General features: G+C 41.0%; 1 protein-coding gene across 3 annotated transcripts in view; it reads right to left on the reverse strand.

Annotated features, from left to right (window-relative positions):
* The window catches only part of RNF217 (ring finger protein 217), a 62,366-nt gene that overhangs the window by 26,327 nt on the left and 20,649 nt on the right, over positions 1-15,390 (reverse strand). For all 3 annotated transcript variants that reach the window (XM_061378415.1, XM_061378416.1, XM_061378417.1), the window contains exon 2: positions 1,346-1,579. In XM_061378415.1, coding sequence (XP_061234399.1) covers positions 1,346-1,579 — 234 coding nt within the window. The remainder of the gene's footprint in view (positions 1-1,345; positions 1,580-15,390) is intronic.

Below are 15,390 nucleotides of genomic sequence, written 5' to 3' on the forward strand. Positions count from 1 at the left end.
TCCAAGTCTCCCGATTGGAGGCCAAAGCTTAAAATAAGTCACTAGAACTGTATCTATGCCAGAAAACAACACAGGATTAGGGAGTAGGCTGAAACACTGGAATATGATGATCCTATACTGCTTGTCAGCATTTTCCTGATTATATTTATGATCAGCGCCAACTAGACATCCTTCCAGGCAATACCTGCACACAGCTCAAAGGACACATTTTGCCAGAGCCTTTTCCCAGGAGATCTGAGTTCTGCAGATCAGAGCTATACATAATTTATCACCACAGGACCAGGAAACTGCTTCTAGCTTGCACTATTTCATGCATCACACAGCCTCCTAGGAAAGGAGTGGAAACATTTTAACTACAGCATTTTAACTCGCAAAGGAGTAACTCATGGTCAGGACACCCCATTTCGCACTTTGAGAAATGTTCTTAAAGTTGGCATGCCCACGATAGGCTGCACCAGACCACATGTGACCCACATTGGTGGGACAGTAACAGCTTCTGGCACATTAAGAAAGGCTGCTGCAGGAAAATTACCACCTCTGATCTACCCTGGGCTCTATACCCTGTCTACATCTGAGGGAATGCTAAGTGGATGGGTGAAGGCGAATGGCTGTGTGCATTTCTCCACCTCCATGTAAGAGGCCAAAAAAGTGAAAATGTTGAGTCCAGCAGACAGCACAGCATGCAATTCATGCACTGTAGATACACATCAGTAGCTCATGACTCAGACTTAGATTTACCAAGGTTTCAGTTCCACTGGATACACAACCTTCTACATTTAATCTCCATACTGGGCTGAATCTTATGCTGTGTAATTAGGGCTATCTAAACAGTTATCTGAACTCCTGCTGGGGAGAACCGGTTTGTCCAGGAAAGGACAGCTCAATCGTGAAATTAAACACAACAAATCTAGTAACCAGATGGAAAACGTAACAACCAGAGAGCACAATGCTGCAGACAGAACCGTTGCCTTGTGGAACTGAGACGGACCTTCAGCAGCTTAAAGCTTCTTCTAACTGCAATCTCTTGCCTTTCATCTTTGACTGAAATCACAGTAGAAGAAAATCTACTAAAAGAAATGCTATAAAAGTTTTGGGGTTTTATTAGAGCTTTTGTTGTTTTTTGTTCTTTTTTTTTTTAACAATACAGAAGAAATAAGGGCTGAAGTTCCACTGCTTGAACTGTTAGAAATCTATTAAGTAGTTAATCAATGATGTACTATGGATTCATATTCCTAATCACAGCTTGCATGTAGCCCAGTGATGCAAGAAAGCTCTTTTAATGCCCACAAAATGCTGCCCTACTTCTGTGGTGCCATCTAACACAAGGCTTGGCAAGCATGCTCACTTTGTATTTGTTCTCCAATTTGGCAGGGGTAGGAATGTGGCCTCTCCTCCGGAAGGTTGTAAAGTGCTTGCACTGAGGGCATGGCTTGGTGCTGGAGTCAATGCGGCTGAGTTCCAGGAAATACTTATACTTGATGATGTCGTCATGGGGCAGGTTATAGAGGACAGTTGTTTCATCCAGGTGCTCGCTGCATTCTGTGATTGGGCATTTTATATCCGCTTGTCCCAGCTGCACCTGTATATGAAAAAACCCAGAAAAGCTGAAGGATCTTTTGCTTGGCAGAGTGAAGCAAGTATTTGTGAATTCTGTGAGGAAATTTAATGTCAAGTACTGTAACAATCCACAGACTATCAACCATATAATCTTAACATTATTTTGACTTAGTCCAAGCACACTGCAGTTTTTCCAAATAGTATTTTCAAATCCAAACTGAAAAGATAATTACCTCATGACAACTGCAGTTATTAAATGTATAGTCTCAGTGTATGTACCATAGTAAAACCAATACACAAGTCTCAACTACCAACAGCCACCTAGGGCTCCATGCTCTGGATGTAATGGTCAGTACTCCACTACCATGACTCACAGGCTGTGAGGAAGCAGGCAGTGGAAACATTTGTATACTGTTTCACTGCAAAAGGTGCTGGGAATCACAGCTCAGAGAAATTAATTTAAGATCATCAGACTAGCAGCTCTGACTCAGTGCTAGCCCTGAGCTGGTTCCTGCTCAGCAGCTTCAGTGTCTCTGCAGTCTGTTTCCAAGAAGCTCCTTACACGCTATGTTGCATGCACATAAAGTCGTAGCTGAGACTGGGGCTGACCAAGCTAACAGATTTCCCCAGAACTTGGAGTTTAAAAAACAATCCCCCCAAACAAAAAACAACCCCAACCTTAAAAAAAGACCAGGCACAGATGCAAGCTTAAGGTTAACAGGGCCAAAACTGTTGTTGATCTAATGAGCCCTGATGGTCCCAAGCTGATCCATAGTCAGATAGCACAATGCCTTTTGAGAGTTCCCTTATCTGAGCACAGTGCTGGACCCAGGTCTGCACCCTTCACACTTGGCAGGCTTTAACAGCTGGGACTCCATGCCAAAACAGCAGATCCTACTTGGTCTGGGAGCTGCAGTTGCATTTACTTGGCACTGGGCCCAAGCTAATAAACTCTGCTGGGTTTTGAGAGTCCGCAAGGACCCAGCTTGAGCATTATTTTGCCTCCTCAAGTAATCCTGAATGAATGCTGACTGTACAAGCACAGCTGACCACCAGCCCAACTTCTTCCTCACAGAGCATCTCTGTGCAGAGAAAAAGGGGTTCCATGGTGCACTCAGCATCTCTTTCTAGGAATTACTGTTTCAAGGTTGGCAAGTTTGATCTCCGTGGACTGCTTATTCTCTTAACATACTCCATTACAGGTAAACATTATTGTTTATGTAAAATAAACTCCATTACTGCCAAACAACATGCTAAATGTGATAGGATCACCTCAGGTTTGGATGTAGATCTCGCTGCTGCATAATAGTACCAGAAAACACGTCAGAGACCCCACTAATACTATATTTAAGGCAAGAAAGCAAGAGAAAAACAAACCAAACCAAACCAAACCAACACAACTCTGTCATTGCTACTTCAGCAATGGAGCCATATGGGCTCTAACTGAATGATAATTAATCTAGTCAGGAGCCAGAGGACTAGAAGAGTCACAAAATGGTGTAAAACCCAAGGTTCATCTGACTTACAAATAATAATAATAAAATAATCCTATTGCATTAGCTTTGTCCTCTCAGCAATGCAGATAAGCAGAATAAAGAGAGAAAAGCAGGGTGAGGATGGTGGCAGCCCACCCCAGACCACAGCACAGTGGCAAACATCTCAACAAGCAATCACTGCTGCTGTGCCCTGAGCAGACCCAGTTCAGGATGCAGGCAGGTGAAGATGGAGGCAGATCTCCCTGCAGTACAGAGGAGAAGCAGCTCCCCCAGAAATACACCCATTTTTAGGAGGGAAGTTTCCCAAATTTAATTTCCAGCTCTAAAACGTGAGCAGAGCTCTACCATGTGCAAATAAGGCCAGGCTCGAGCAGTTTGGCTTTTACATGGATCAGTGTAAGTACAGAAGTATTACACAAAGGTATTATGGTGTTACCCCCAACAGCCCCCCAAAGAACAACAAAAAAACCCTCACAAATTCCACCACAAAGTAAAGCAAAGCAAACAAACAAACAAAAAAAACCCAAACCAAACAACCCACAAACAACAACAAACAACTCCACAAGCTACATAACTGCTGGGAAGCAGCCACATTTTATACCTGTAGGACACTATCTCACCTGTGTGAGAACATTGAACTCAAGCATATGACATCACTGGAGTAACTCTTGTCAGAAGGCTCACCCAGTACTTAAAGAGCTGTGCTTATAAAGCAATAGATGATGAATCCAGCACTACAGCACTTAAACGTAGTAAACCAAGAAAACAACTCGCTACAGTATCACAATATCACATTATGTTAGAGATTGGACAGAAGTATCAAAAGCTATTTCACTACTGTTTCTTTTTAAAGAAGTGTAGGTCCAACAATTCAAAACCAAATAGTCATATTAATCACAGTTATGACTACTTCAGGGGTTTGGGGGTTTATAAGCATTAAGAAAATACTATGAGGCAAGCCCTTTTGCTAAGAAAACTAAGCTACAATGGAGTAACACTTCACAGTGAGAAGGCACATTGTATCTGGCATCTAAGCTGGTGCTTAAGAAGCACTGCTTACGTTAAATGCTAGTTAGAACAAACCTGCATTTATAAAATGAAGGAATATAAAGCTGAACACTTTCTATATTTCATGCCCACACAGATTATGATTAATATATGTGGTAAGAGGCAAGTGTGGTTTCAGTATTTATTTTGAAAATATGTTTTACGCCCACTTGAAGTAAATCGTTTTTATCCTCTGTAATAATTTCAGCCTTTCAAGTCTGGCAAAGGCTGATCCTTTTCCTGTGTTTTGAATGGGACTGAAGTGAACATAGCTGGGTTTCTTATTAGCAGTAACTTCAATAGAGCCTTGTCTTACTGAACACTCCATCTTTGTTTGTGCCCTAACATCAGCAATTGATGTAAGTACGGCTTTAGAGGTAGCCTCTTAGGCTACCTGCTGCTGCAGACCCAGGAGGTGCTGCTGAATGAGAGAGAAAAAAAGAATACACCAAAACCATAACATGGGTAAAATAACTGGGTTTTTTCTTTCCCACGATTTTTTTAAATTATTATTTTGAAGAGCCTTATCCTTTAGTATCAGCTTATCACAATGTCAAACCCCTGAGTTTCAAGAAATCTTTGAATTCCAAAATACCACTGTGTATTGAGAACTTCAGAACTCTCAGTACACAAAACAGCATGGTGTATTTTCACAGCATGAGGAACGACTCAGATAGGTCTAAAAGCAGCTGAGCTGCAGTATGGTGTTAAATGTCAGGCAGCATCTAGTTCTTATGCTGAAATATGCTTCAATTCTGTAAAGCATCTCAGGAGGGGCTAGCTCTGCTTCCAATTCATAGAGAGGAAGCAGGCTCTTGTGACTTTCACCCTACAGAATGGTAACATTCAAACTATCAGGAAAGCAAAGAATAGGTGCTCCTCCTCACCCCAGTGCTTGACATTTTATTTCAAAAATGGGAAGTGAGAGGGCATGGGGACACACACACCAGACTCTACACCAGTCTCCTTACTGCCCCAAAACACAGTGGTACCAGCAATGGAAAACACAAACAGATGGCATGGCACTTTAAGTCAGAAAACTATCCCCCCCCCTCCCAAGCTTTCTTTTAAAGGAAATCTTAGTTACACAGAAAACAAAGTTCAAACTACACCAGAGAAGCACTGATTTATACCTATCATTTAGCCTGGCCCAAGCTAGGTATAATGTAACCTGTGCAGGCTGTACTTGGGCAGCTGTACTACAGCTACGTTCCTTAAAGAAGAGGCTATTCTAGTTTAACACAAATGAGCATTACTTTTAACTGAAACTTTACTCTTAGTTCAGAGATGCACGTGCTGAATAGTTCTTAAAAATTACTTTTCTTGTAGGTTTGGCAAGCAGAGAACGTAATTTTGAACTTGTTTTCTAAAAACAAACAAACAAACCCCATAGAAAATACCTGAAGGGCTTACCATGGTTCAGGATTCCATAGTGGTAAGTGCTATCCAAGTAGACATGACTCAACAAGTGCAAACCAGTCAGTGCAAACTTTTACTAAGCATTCTGCACCTGCCTTTAAGGTTGTGGTTCTGTGACTCTTTTTGTGGTTTGAGTACTAACCTTAAAAAAAAAAAAAAAGAGAAAAGAAAAAAAGAAAAAAGGAAATCCTATGAAACAGATTCTCCTTTTCAGTCCATCCATCCTTCCTTCTTACTGTCAAATGATGCTGCAAGACAAGCAAGAATGAACAACTAGAACTAACAATAATTAGATTAGGGACTCCTTAAGCTGCATCACCAGACAGGAAAACAGACTGGCTTTCTTGTGTGGCACCTCCTCTGCTGGACATCTTCACACAAGCTCTTGCCTGTTGAGTACTACTTCACAAACCACACTCCATGGGTATTTTTCACTTTTATTTCCTTTCACTTTTATTTCCCCTTTAATTAATTTCTGAATACAGCAGACTTGCAATAAATTACTTGCTGAACCTCTTTCTCATTAAGTTGCCCCACCAGAGTTCTCTGCCAGACACCTCCTGAAAACTCGTCATACACAAAAACCATCGCTCCCCTGCTCAGGAGTAAAGGGCTTCACTAGCCTGTATATTTCTGGCCTCAAAAAGATCCAAGAAAGAGCTCAGAATCATTACTATTTCCTGCATGCTGGCACTTAATTAATAACTGGGGGTGGAGGAGATGGGGGGAATGTTTGTTAGTTTTGGTTTGTTTTGTTGTTGTTTTTTTTGTGGGGTTTTTTTCTTAGTTTTAATTCATATTTTCTGCCATATCAGGAAATATCTGAGTGACCATCAGAACAACTAGAATGGCCAGTCTTTCTCTGTAGTCAGTGGAGAATGAGGACGGTGACTGAGGCAATTCAAAGAAGGTGGCAAATGTCAACAGCACCTTTAAGATGCGTAGAGGAGAAAAAAAGGAAAAAAAACCCCAGAAACTGCACTTTTCCTCACCTCAGGGATTCAAAGTAGCCCAAGAAATCTAACATCTCCCAGCACCAGTGTCTGACAGGCATACAGAGACACAAAAAAACCCCATATTTGTGACTCGCCCATTTTCAGTTGTATTTAAAATTATGGCCATTTATTATAAATAAAAGTACAATCAGAGACTTCCACTAAATGAAAAAATACCAGATTTCTGTGCCATAAGATCACATAGACCAACAGTGAAAGGGTCCATCAGCATGTCCTTTGAGGATCAGCTTTGTTCTCCTCTCACACTGGTACCACACATCTGGATAAAGTCATGACAATGATGTAGCAGCTCCTGCTGTGTGACACTGAGAAGTTACTTGGACCCAAACACTGCAGGCTTGGGCAGACATCACCTGTTCTAGTCACACTGTTAATGAGATTTGCGTTATCACATTGTCAACATTAAAAAAAAAAGTCACAACAAGAAGCAAAGCTCAGGGCCTCCAGAGAATCTGTTAGTATCTCATCCTTCAGGAGAAAGGCAGTAAAAAGGAAAAAGCTTTTGAGGGAATCACAGCATGAATAATTTCAATTCAGCCACCACCAATACATCAAAGGTCTGACCTTTCTGATCCAAAAGCATGTCTTCTGAATGCCTTACAACACATTTAAATGCAGCATCAATTTAAATTCTCACAGCTCATCCAGTTTTCACAACCTCAGCCAGAGGCTGAGATTCCAGCTTCACCTGTAACACTCTAAGTGCGCTCCCAAAAGTGGTCCTCACACAAACTCACGTCCCCAGGGGTGCTACAACCATATAACAGCCAGGGCCACAGCCAGCATCCCCTGCATGGGCAGTAGCCAGAGCAGCTTCAGCTGCAGAAACTAAACAAAACCTTAACTGGCAAAACTGGCCTCTGCAGCCTTGAGCAAAACCCTGAGCCACAGCGTCTGTTTCCTGTTCAAACTCTTCCCCTCCACAGGTACACACAGGGGTTTCCTAAAAAAACAGTGAGGATAAACTAGCAAGATATTCTTCAGAATATACCTAAGCTCAATCAAAACCTTTTTTCTTATAGACCTCTCCGTTTGCTTTCTGATTTGACAACATGCCGATATAAAGCTCTGCTCCTTTTCCCTTCCTTCCAACAGGACTAGGTTTTAACCTGCTCACATGGATTTGGTATCAACAGGAACATTCAGATTTTATTATCTGTTCAAAGGGACAGGATTTATAGAACACTACTTGTAGGAAAACAAAGTAATACTAAAATTCTTCATAATATTAACCTGAATAAGCTCCTTTCCTCTACCCTTTTATCTCCTGTTACTTTCTCTAGCACCAAGCGCATTAAAACAAGGAAACGATTTTGCCTCAGTAATGTGTTTACAAAAACTATGCTGCATTAACTCATGCCCCTGCCTGCTCCTGCTCTTCAAACCTAGTGCATTTCATCAGCACATATGGAGGTGCTCTGTGCTCTGTTGTGTTTTGGTACCCATGGTGAGCCAAAGTCCACAGCAGAGGCAATGTTAGTCCCATGGCAGGAGAAAACCAGGGCTTCTACACCCAGGTGGCTGCCCACTGAACTGAGACACTCTCTGACAAAGAGATATGCCAGAGTTGGAGGGAGAGTTAGAGGCAGGCTGGCAGAAAGCTTTCACAATCTCTGGGAGCCCTGGAGCGTGCAAGATAAAGATCTTTCATCTCTCATTCCAGGCCATGTGTGGGGGCAGAGGGAAGGAGAAATCCCGGTGGAGGAAGGTAACCTGGGAGGAAGCATGGCAGAAACTGCAAACCTTGGAGAAATCTGACCCAAAACCACAGGTCTCTCAACATGCATTAAAGGGAACAAGGAAATGCACAATAGCTTTCCCATTTTGTCAAGCTGTTCATATTACCAATGCTAGCCAAGTATGGATGTGGTAATTTTTCCATTCCTTAGAAAGCACTTTCACTTTCACTAAAAGACCCAAAGATGCTCATGAATAAGAGCTTTGAGGACAACAGACCGAGCTGCATACCTGCCCTTTTTGGGGTGGAAAATAGAAGAAACTGCACCTGCCTCACAGTGGGACCAAAAGACCACATTAAAGCCAAGCAGCTGTGGGAAGGGATTACAGAAAAGAAGTAAGGGCCAGGAGACCATGTGCATACCATGGTATGTTCAAATAACCTGGCCATCTCAGCAGTGAACCCACTCACTGGGGCTCAGCAGCATTAGGAAATACAAGTAGCAAGGAAGCAATACCTCTGTAAGGTAAAGGTTTGTTTGGCTTCATGCATCAGGAATAAAAATGCCACAGCTAAATAACACAGAACTAAAACAAGCCAACTTGAACAGCTGATTCCTGTAAAATAAATGAGATAAAAATCTATTAGTTAACTCTTCACTCAACAGCCTTACATTCAGAGGAGAACAGCCTCCTTACTTCTGTCAGCATAAGACTTGTAGAAATCATCATCTGTGTTTGAATTTGTTATCAGCCAAGCTTAATCCAGGTCTATCCTGCCCATACAACTACTCTGGTAAGTCAGAGAAATTGCAAGAGCCCAGGCTGAAGGAAGGCAAGGAGTGAACAGATCAGAGTGAACAGGTCAAATGGGATGGGATGCAGGCATGGGAGCCTTCCCCCTGCCATGGGGCAGCACCCCTCACTTTAAACACGCCCGACTTCTCAAAAGCAGGAAAGTCATGTGAATGCTTACTGCAATTCATTTAAATACCTCAGAAAACAGTAAGAAAAAAAAAATAAAATCCTATTTTTGCTTTCCAGCTAAGCATATTAATCCAAGCTGTGCTCAGTGACTCAAGCAGGTGATTTTTTATGTATATGCTACTCTCTTACAGAAGCAATGCTTAAAAAGGTACACAGCTGTTTTCTCCACTTACAACAGAAAGCCCTGAACAGTTGAACTCCAACCTCTACTGGGTTCAGACAGGCTTAACCCAGATTCAGATCAATTCCAATGGAATAATACTGTTAACTATTAAAAATAATTAGTATCACAACCAAATCCTTTCCCCTACTTTTCTTAAAGATGGATAAACAGTTAGCACTCACAAGCAGTTATCGAAGAGTAAAAATACAGAGTCTCAATCTTCATTGAGAAACATCACTTCATAATTCAGGTGGAGTCAAGCAAAATCCATCAACAACAGTGACAATTTATCCTATGACTATTTACGGTCTTCTATTATTTAATAGGCACAATCCCAACCAGACACAAAAGCTGGAAAAGGCTTCTGAATTTGCATTTGCCAACCAGCATTCTCTTTCAAATAAAATAAGGCCCTAATCACCATATATTTGCAAAACCTATTTTGTATTACTAAGCCTCTAATAAAGGTAAGCCCAGCTGGTATAATGAGTAATATCGTTAATCAAACCTTTGGTTTCACCAGCAGTGGCTGCTGTTACGTTTCACTGTTTACCTACAGAAACACTTCATGGTGCTTAGTATTTTCCCAACTGAAAGCAGTGTTTACCATGAAATAAAGAAAAGCTATCATAATCAAGAGAAGGAGGTAAGAAAGGAGAAGTATGCTCTCATATGTCTCACTACTCCATCCCAGAAAATGGCTACTAAACTGAACAGAATTCCCATATGGATGTGGATGATGACTTAAAAACAGTGAGAACTATTTTCTTCACCACTCTGATCATCTATATTCCCTGGCCTCTAGATAAAAGGACAGGCATTGTATAGCCATTCTTAAAAGAGTCCTGATTGCCTTAAGAAAGTTACCTACAACTATTTAGTTACCGTATCTTTAGATCTGAGGTTGTAGGCAAGTTTTCTTATGCACGTATTAGTAGCTTTTTCTTTCCTGACTACTGGACATGAAACCAAATTGTGCCCTCTTTACTTGACAGATTTAATATAGAAACAGCAGAGTTGAACAGGTGCAAGCAAAAGCAGAAGAAAGCCTATTTTTTAACGGGCAGATGATTTTGAGGAATGATAGTAACATACCTGATTTCTAAGATTCAAGGTGGAATATATGAGATTAAAATACCTTCATGTGGTTTCCCTAACAAACAAGGTAATTTAAATAATTTTTTAAATGAAATCATGTTGTTATAAAATAGCAAAGATTTGAATTATAGTTATTTTGCTCTGGCTTCCTGAAAAGAGACCTATCTCATCCTACCAGACCTATCCACAATAAACAAGGCTCCTTTTGGTGAAAAGCCACGCTATTAAAGCTACCGCAAAGTGAAACAAATTGGTAACTTCTACATAGCTTAAAGTGACAGGTGTGCACACTGACTCATTTTCAGGGATAAGTACCTCCTGGAAAGGCTAATGCAAAATGGACTTCCAAGCTTCTCTCCACATACCATCATTTGGACAAACCCCAGATACTGTACTAGAGCTCCAACTTCTCATGCCTTTATGAAGCTATTTCTCATAATGCATTTAAGTTTAAACTCGTTTTAATGCACATTTAACACAACGACGGATACAGCCACAATAGGGAGCAAAGGCACAAGATCAGGAAGTGCAAATAGCACAGCCTTCTCCAGGGAGCTGTGGCAGAAGCTTAAGCAGTGGCTCTGAGCTGTAATCAGAGAAGCAGAAGTGAAAGTGAAACAGAAGCGTCACTCCACATAGGAGCAAACTACCCGTCAAACAGTTAAACTGTTATGTAAGATACCTCAGGAAAAAACTATGGCACAGATGAAAAATCCTCTTATGAAAGATGAAAGAACAATTCTGCCCCACAACTAATCTAATCCAGTAGAACTGCACTCATCTAGCATGCCGTTATTTCTAAACGGCATAATTAACAGCCAAACTGTCAGAGTTAATTCTCCTCCTGATCAAACTCTGGTTGTAATTTGGGAATTGGTACATTGTCAGGTCAGTCTCCCCGAGAGCCTGCCAGAATTGCGTCTCAACTGAAGCAGTTAGCCTTCACTTTAACTGAAAGCTTTTGTGTATGAATTGCTGCAGACATTGCTTGTCGCAAGCAGCTAGAACCTTTACAACATCACAAAATCATTAGAAATAGCAAAACAAGGGGGGAAGACAACGCAGATGTTCTATACTAGGAAAAATACACCATAACAGTGTTAGGAACAATATATTCAGAACAATACATGCCACTTTTTCATAAAGCAAAGAAAACATGAAGCAAGCTCATTTGAATTCATATAGGTAGTTCTATCAGCTGATTAAGGCTGTGAACATACTCATTTTTACACCAGACTTGCCACAAGAGGAAACATTGCAACTTCCCATTTGTTCCAAAATTCTCTTCAAAAAACAAAACAAAATCACAACAAAAAACAACACAACCCGAAAGACACTAATTCAGCTGCTGTTTGTACATGTAAACCTATGTTAAAAAAAAAAAAAAAGTACAACAATGTAATATGACCTTTACTACAAACCCTTTACTAGTTTGAAACATAGATACAGGTTTGACAAACCTGTTGCAAGGCAGGCTCTGACAGCCTGCTTTTGCTGTGAGGCAGAAGCAAAGAATAGGAGCAGAGTAAGTTAAAATGCCTCAGGTTAGACTCCTGGCTACATTTTCAGTGTTAACAGCAAGGAAGAGATTCAAATGTTGCAAAAATACTGCTGTGGTCTGATAAGGCTGTGGAAATACTTGCATATAGGAGGAAAGAAACATCACACCAGATAAGTCTTCCCTGCCTCATCCTGTTCTTGATCACTTCCACTTCTTTGAGGATAATCACAGTCCCAGCAAGTGCTGAATACAAAAAGGTGGAAGTAACTTGTAATCACTGAACCCAGTTTCTTGCAACCATCTTTTTTGGCTGGTTAGACAGACTGGCCTGAAATAAAGACTAAGGAAGACTTCTACCCACACAGACTTCTCTTCCTGGATTTTATGGCAGTCTTACTCTGCACCACTGGGAGTTTAGCCCTATATCTCCAGGCATGTGATCAAACACCTACATATGCCTGAAAGATTTGGGGTGCAAATCCAGCCAGATGGCTCACAGAACAGCTGGTCCACATATACCTCCACAGGTCTCAAAGCCTTTCAACCATTCCATCAGGTCACAGTCAGCTGCCATTATCTCAGACTGTACCCTGCCTAATGTCTAAGAAATTATGGAAGAAGTCAAAATAGCTTTCCCTTCTCCCTCTCTGCTTTACAGAGTGATCACAAGGCTGCAAGGAGAGAAGCTTCAGCAGGCTAACAGGAGACTAAAGTGTTTTTAAATTAGTTTTCCAATTGATCAGACAGCTGAATTACGATCACTAGTGACATACGATCACTAGATTGCAAGCCAAGAGAAAAGTGGGAAATACAGAGCCAAGGAGAGAGACTCGGAGGTAGCTGGCCACAACTCGTCTTACATGTCAAGTCAATCTACACCTTCAGATCTTCAGGTACTTCTCACATTAACTTTGTTTACTTGTAGGAAGCTACAAGTCTGAAATATGTTCAGCAGCTCCCCTCAGTAAAAACTGTTAATGGCACCTACAGTACCAGGGTTGAGGGCTGCACCTGATCCCTTCTTCATGCAAGTCCATGCATCAGTGTTTTCCACACCCATATCCCAGAATTACAGTCTGTATTTTGGCATAGCTAGGTGATTAATAGGTGTATGAGTATTAACGTACATTTTCCCATTCTGTACAAGTACTTAAAATGCACAATGGCATACGTCGAAATCCTTCACTGAGCTTCAGGTCTGAATCTGGCATCTGCCCATGGCCCTTCAGATGGTTTTCACGATTTCTGCATTTCTGTTGACACTATTTCTGCTCTCCTCTTAGATCTCTCCCTGAAGGAGAGAAGAGTCAAGCTAAAGCAAAGGAATAATTATGAAGTTAACCAGGCTTTTTAAGATGAAGAAATGCATTACTTGGAATGAAACGACTAAGTTAATAGGTACCCTCAGGAAGTTGAGACCAAGAAGCAAAGAGAACTCCACCAACAAATGTCACACACGCTACAAACACTATGAATCAGTTGACTACAAGAAAAAAGCAATTATTATAGAAGATAAACTATGAACAGGATACATCATTAACTTGACACACACTCCAAAGAATTTTCACTAAATGCATTTGTTTGTTCTGTTCCAACAGTAAACATACCACCTCTAGGAACTCCAAAACGGTTATGGTAGGAAAAATAAATGTTTACAATTAGAGGAAAACCATCATTTACAAACAAAATTACTTCAAACTTGTTTAAATCCTCCTGCCCCAAAATTAACCAAACCAAACAAAAAATAAAGGATTTTTGACTGTGAGGGTTTGTAAGGTGATGAAAAGGTTATTAGATACCTTGAAACATCACTTCTGCCAGCACTAAACTGTTGCAGGGCTCCAGAAATTAGGTTACCACACTGAGCATTTAAAGAAGCAGTTTTCTTCCTGCCAGTAGGTATCAGTGTTTTCCAACCATCACCACCAGTAAGGATGGCAGTGCGGGGACCAGAGGGTGAGCAGGTGAAGTGAGGTGAGGGAGGTATCAAGTCAACTATATCCACAGACTCCAGCAGTAACTGAACTCAATACTAGTTGAGGAAATTCTAGTTTCATTATTTCCAAAGAACATATATAGTCCTCAGTGGGAGAGAGGAACGGAAGAAGCACAGGAGAAGAGAATTGTTACAAATCATAGTAAGAGGGAACATTCGAGAGGGGTTGTACACAAGGACACACATCTTTCCAAGTCCAGATTTTGAAACACCAAAAGGAGACTGACAGCTTTTGTGACAAAAGACAAGGAGTCACAAACTTTTTAGGAAGGAGTCAAAAACTTTTTAAAGTATCTGATTTAGCACATTACCAATACCTTCACTGAAATGGAACCACACCACATTACAGTAAACGCCACTGACTTGTCTATCCAAATACTATGTTTTGTTTGGTTAAGTTTGGTTGGGTTTTTTGGGTTTTGGTTGGTGTCTTGCTTTGTGTAGTTTTTTGGTTTGGGGTTTTTTGGGAGGAGGGGTTGGTTGGCTTGGGGTTTTTTTGTTTGTTTTTAGAAAAATTACACCAAGAGCAGTAATTTTTCAACAGCAAATAATTCTAACTAGTAACTGCAAACAGCAAATACCCTTTATGGTTAAACAATCACTGATGAACACTTGCCACCAATACAAGCTTCTGTAGAGACCTGGCTAGCTGCAGTGGTTCACCCTGGAAAGGGGAAAGCAGTGACCACTCCTCTAGCTTGTTTGGGAAGAAGAAGATGTCAAGAAGGGAAAATTCAGGCAAAAGAAAGAGGTGGCACACACTTCAGCGCTTCCTAGGAGATTCCTGCTTTTCCCACAGTTCGCATCTTTTCCCTCTTTCAGTTTTATCCTGGAACATAGTATCTTCTAGCCTCACATATGAGGCGAATAAAAAGTCTTCTCTTTGAAAATTTCTGAATCCACTTACTTTCCTTCACTTCAGTAACACACATACATAGGCTGGCTACTCTCTGAACTGCTCTTGCTGACCAATACCTTCATCCAGGGAAGGCTTCAAACTTGCAGTCTCCTGTTAACCTGCACCGGTACCAAACAGTGGGAGCTGCTGCTGAGAACTGCACAGAAAAAACCCTGCCTCAAAGCATATTGATTTTCTGTGCAAAAGAAAGGGAGGAATATTTGTTTTTGTGACTTCTGTGGTTTGGAGAGCACACCCAAACACCAAGATAAGCAATCTTTTTGTTATGCATTTACATCAAAATGCTGCCTGCAGTGAAGAAAACTGGTGGCATGTAGGACTGAGTTCTGAATTCTACTGACATTTTACTAGAACGATCAAACCATCACCGCATAAGAACAAATGGGGCTGTGTTAATTTCCTAATAAATTCAGCAATTTTGGAATTTTTGTCCATGTGTGCCTACTTTTGATTCTGTATCACCATCCAAAATGCAACAGGCTTTTGAACCAGAAGTATCATAAAAGCTAAGAAT

Source organism: Neopsephotus bourkii, unplaced genomic scaffold, assembly GCF_033783945.1.
Source record: "Neopsephotus bourkii isolate Nb327-2 ecotype Australia unplaced genomic scaffold, CSIRO-AGI_Nbou_v1 NB_1765, whole genome shotgun sequence".
NCBI lineage: Eukaryota > Metazoa > Chordata > Aves > Psittaciformes > Psittacidae > Neopsephotus > Neopsephotus bourkii.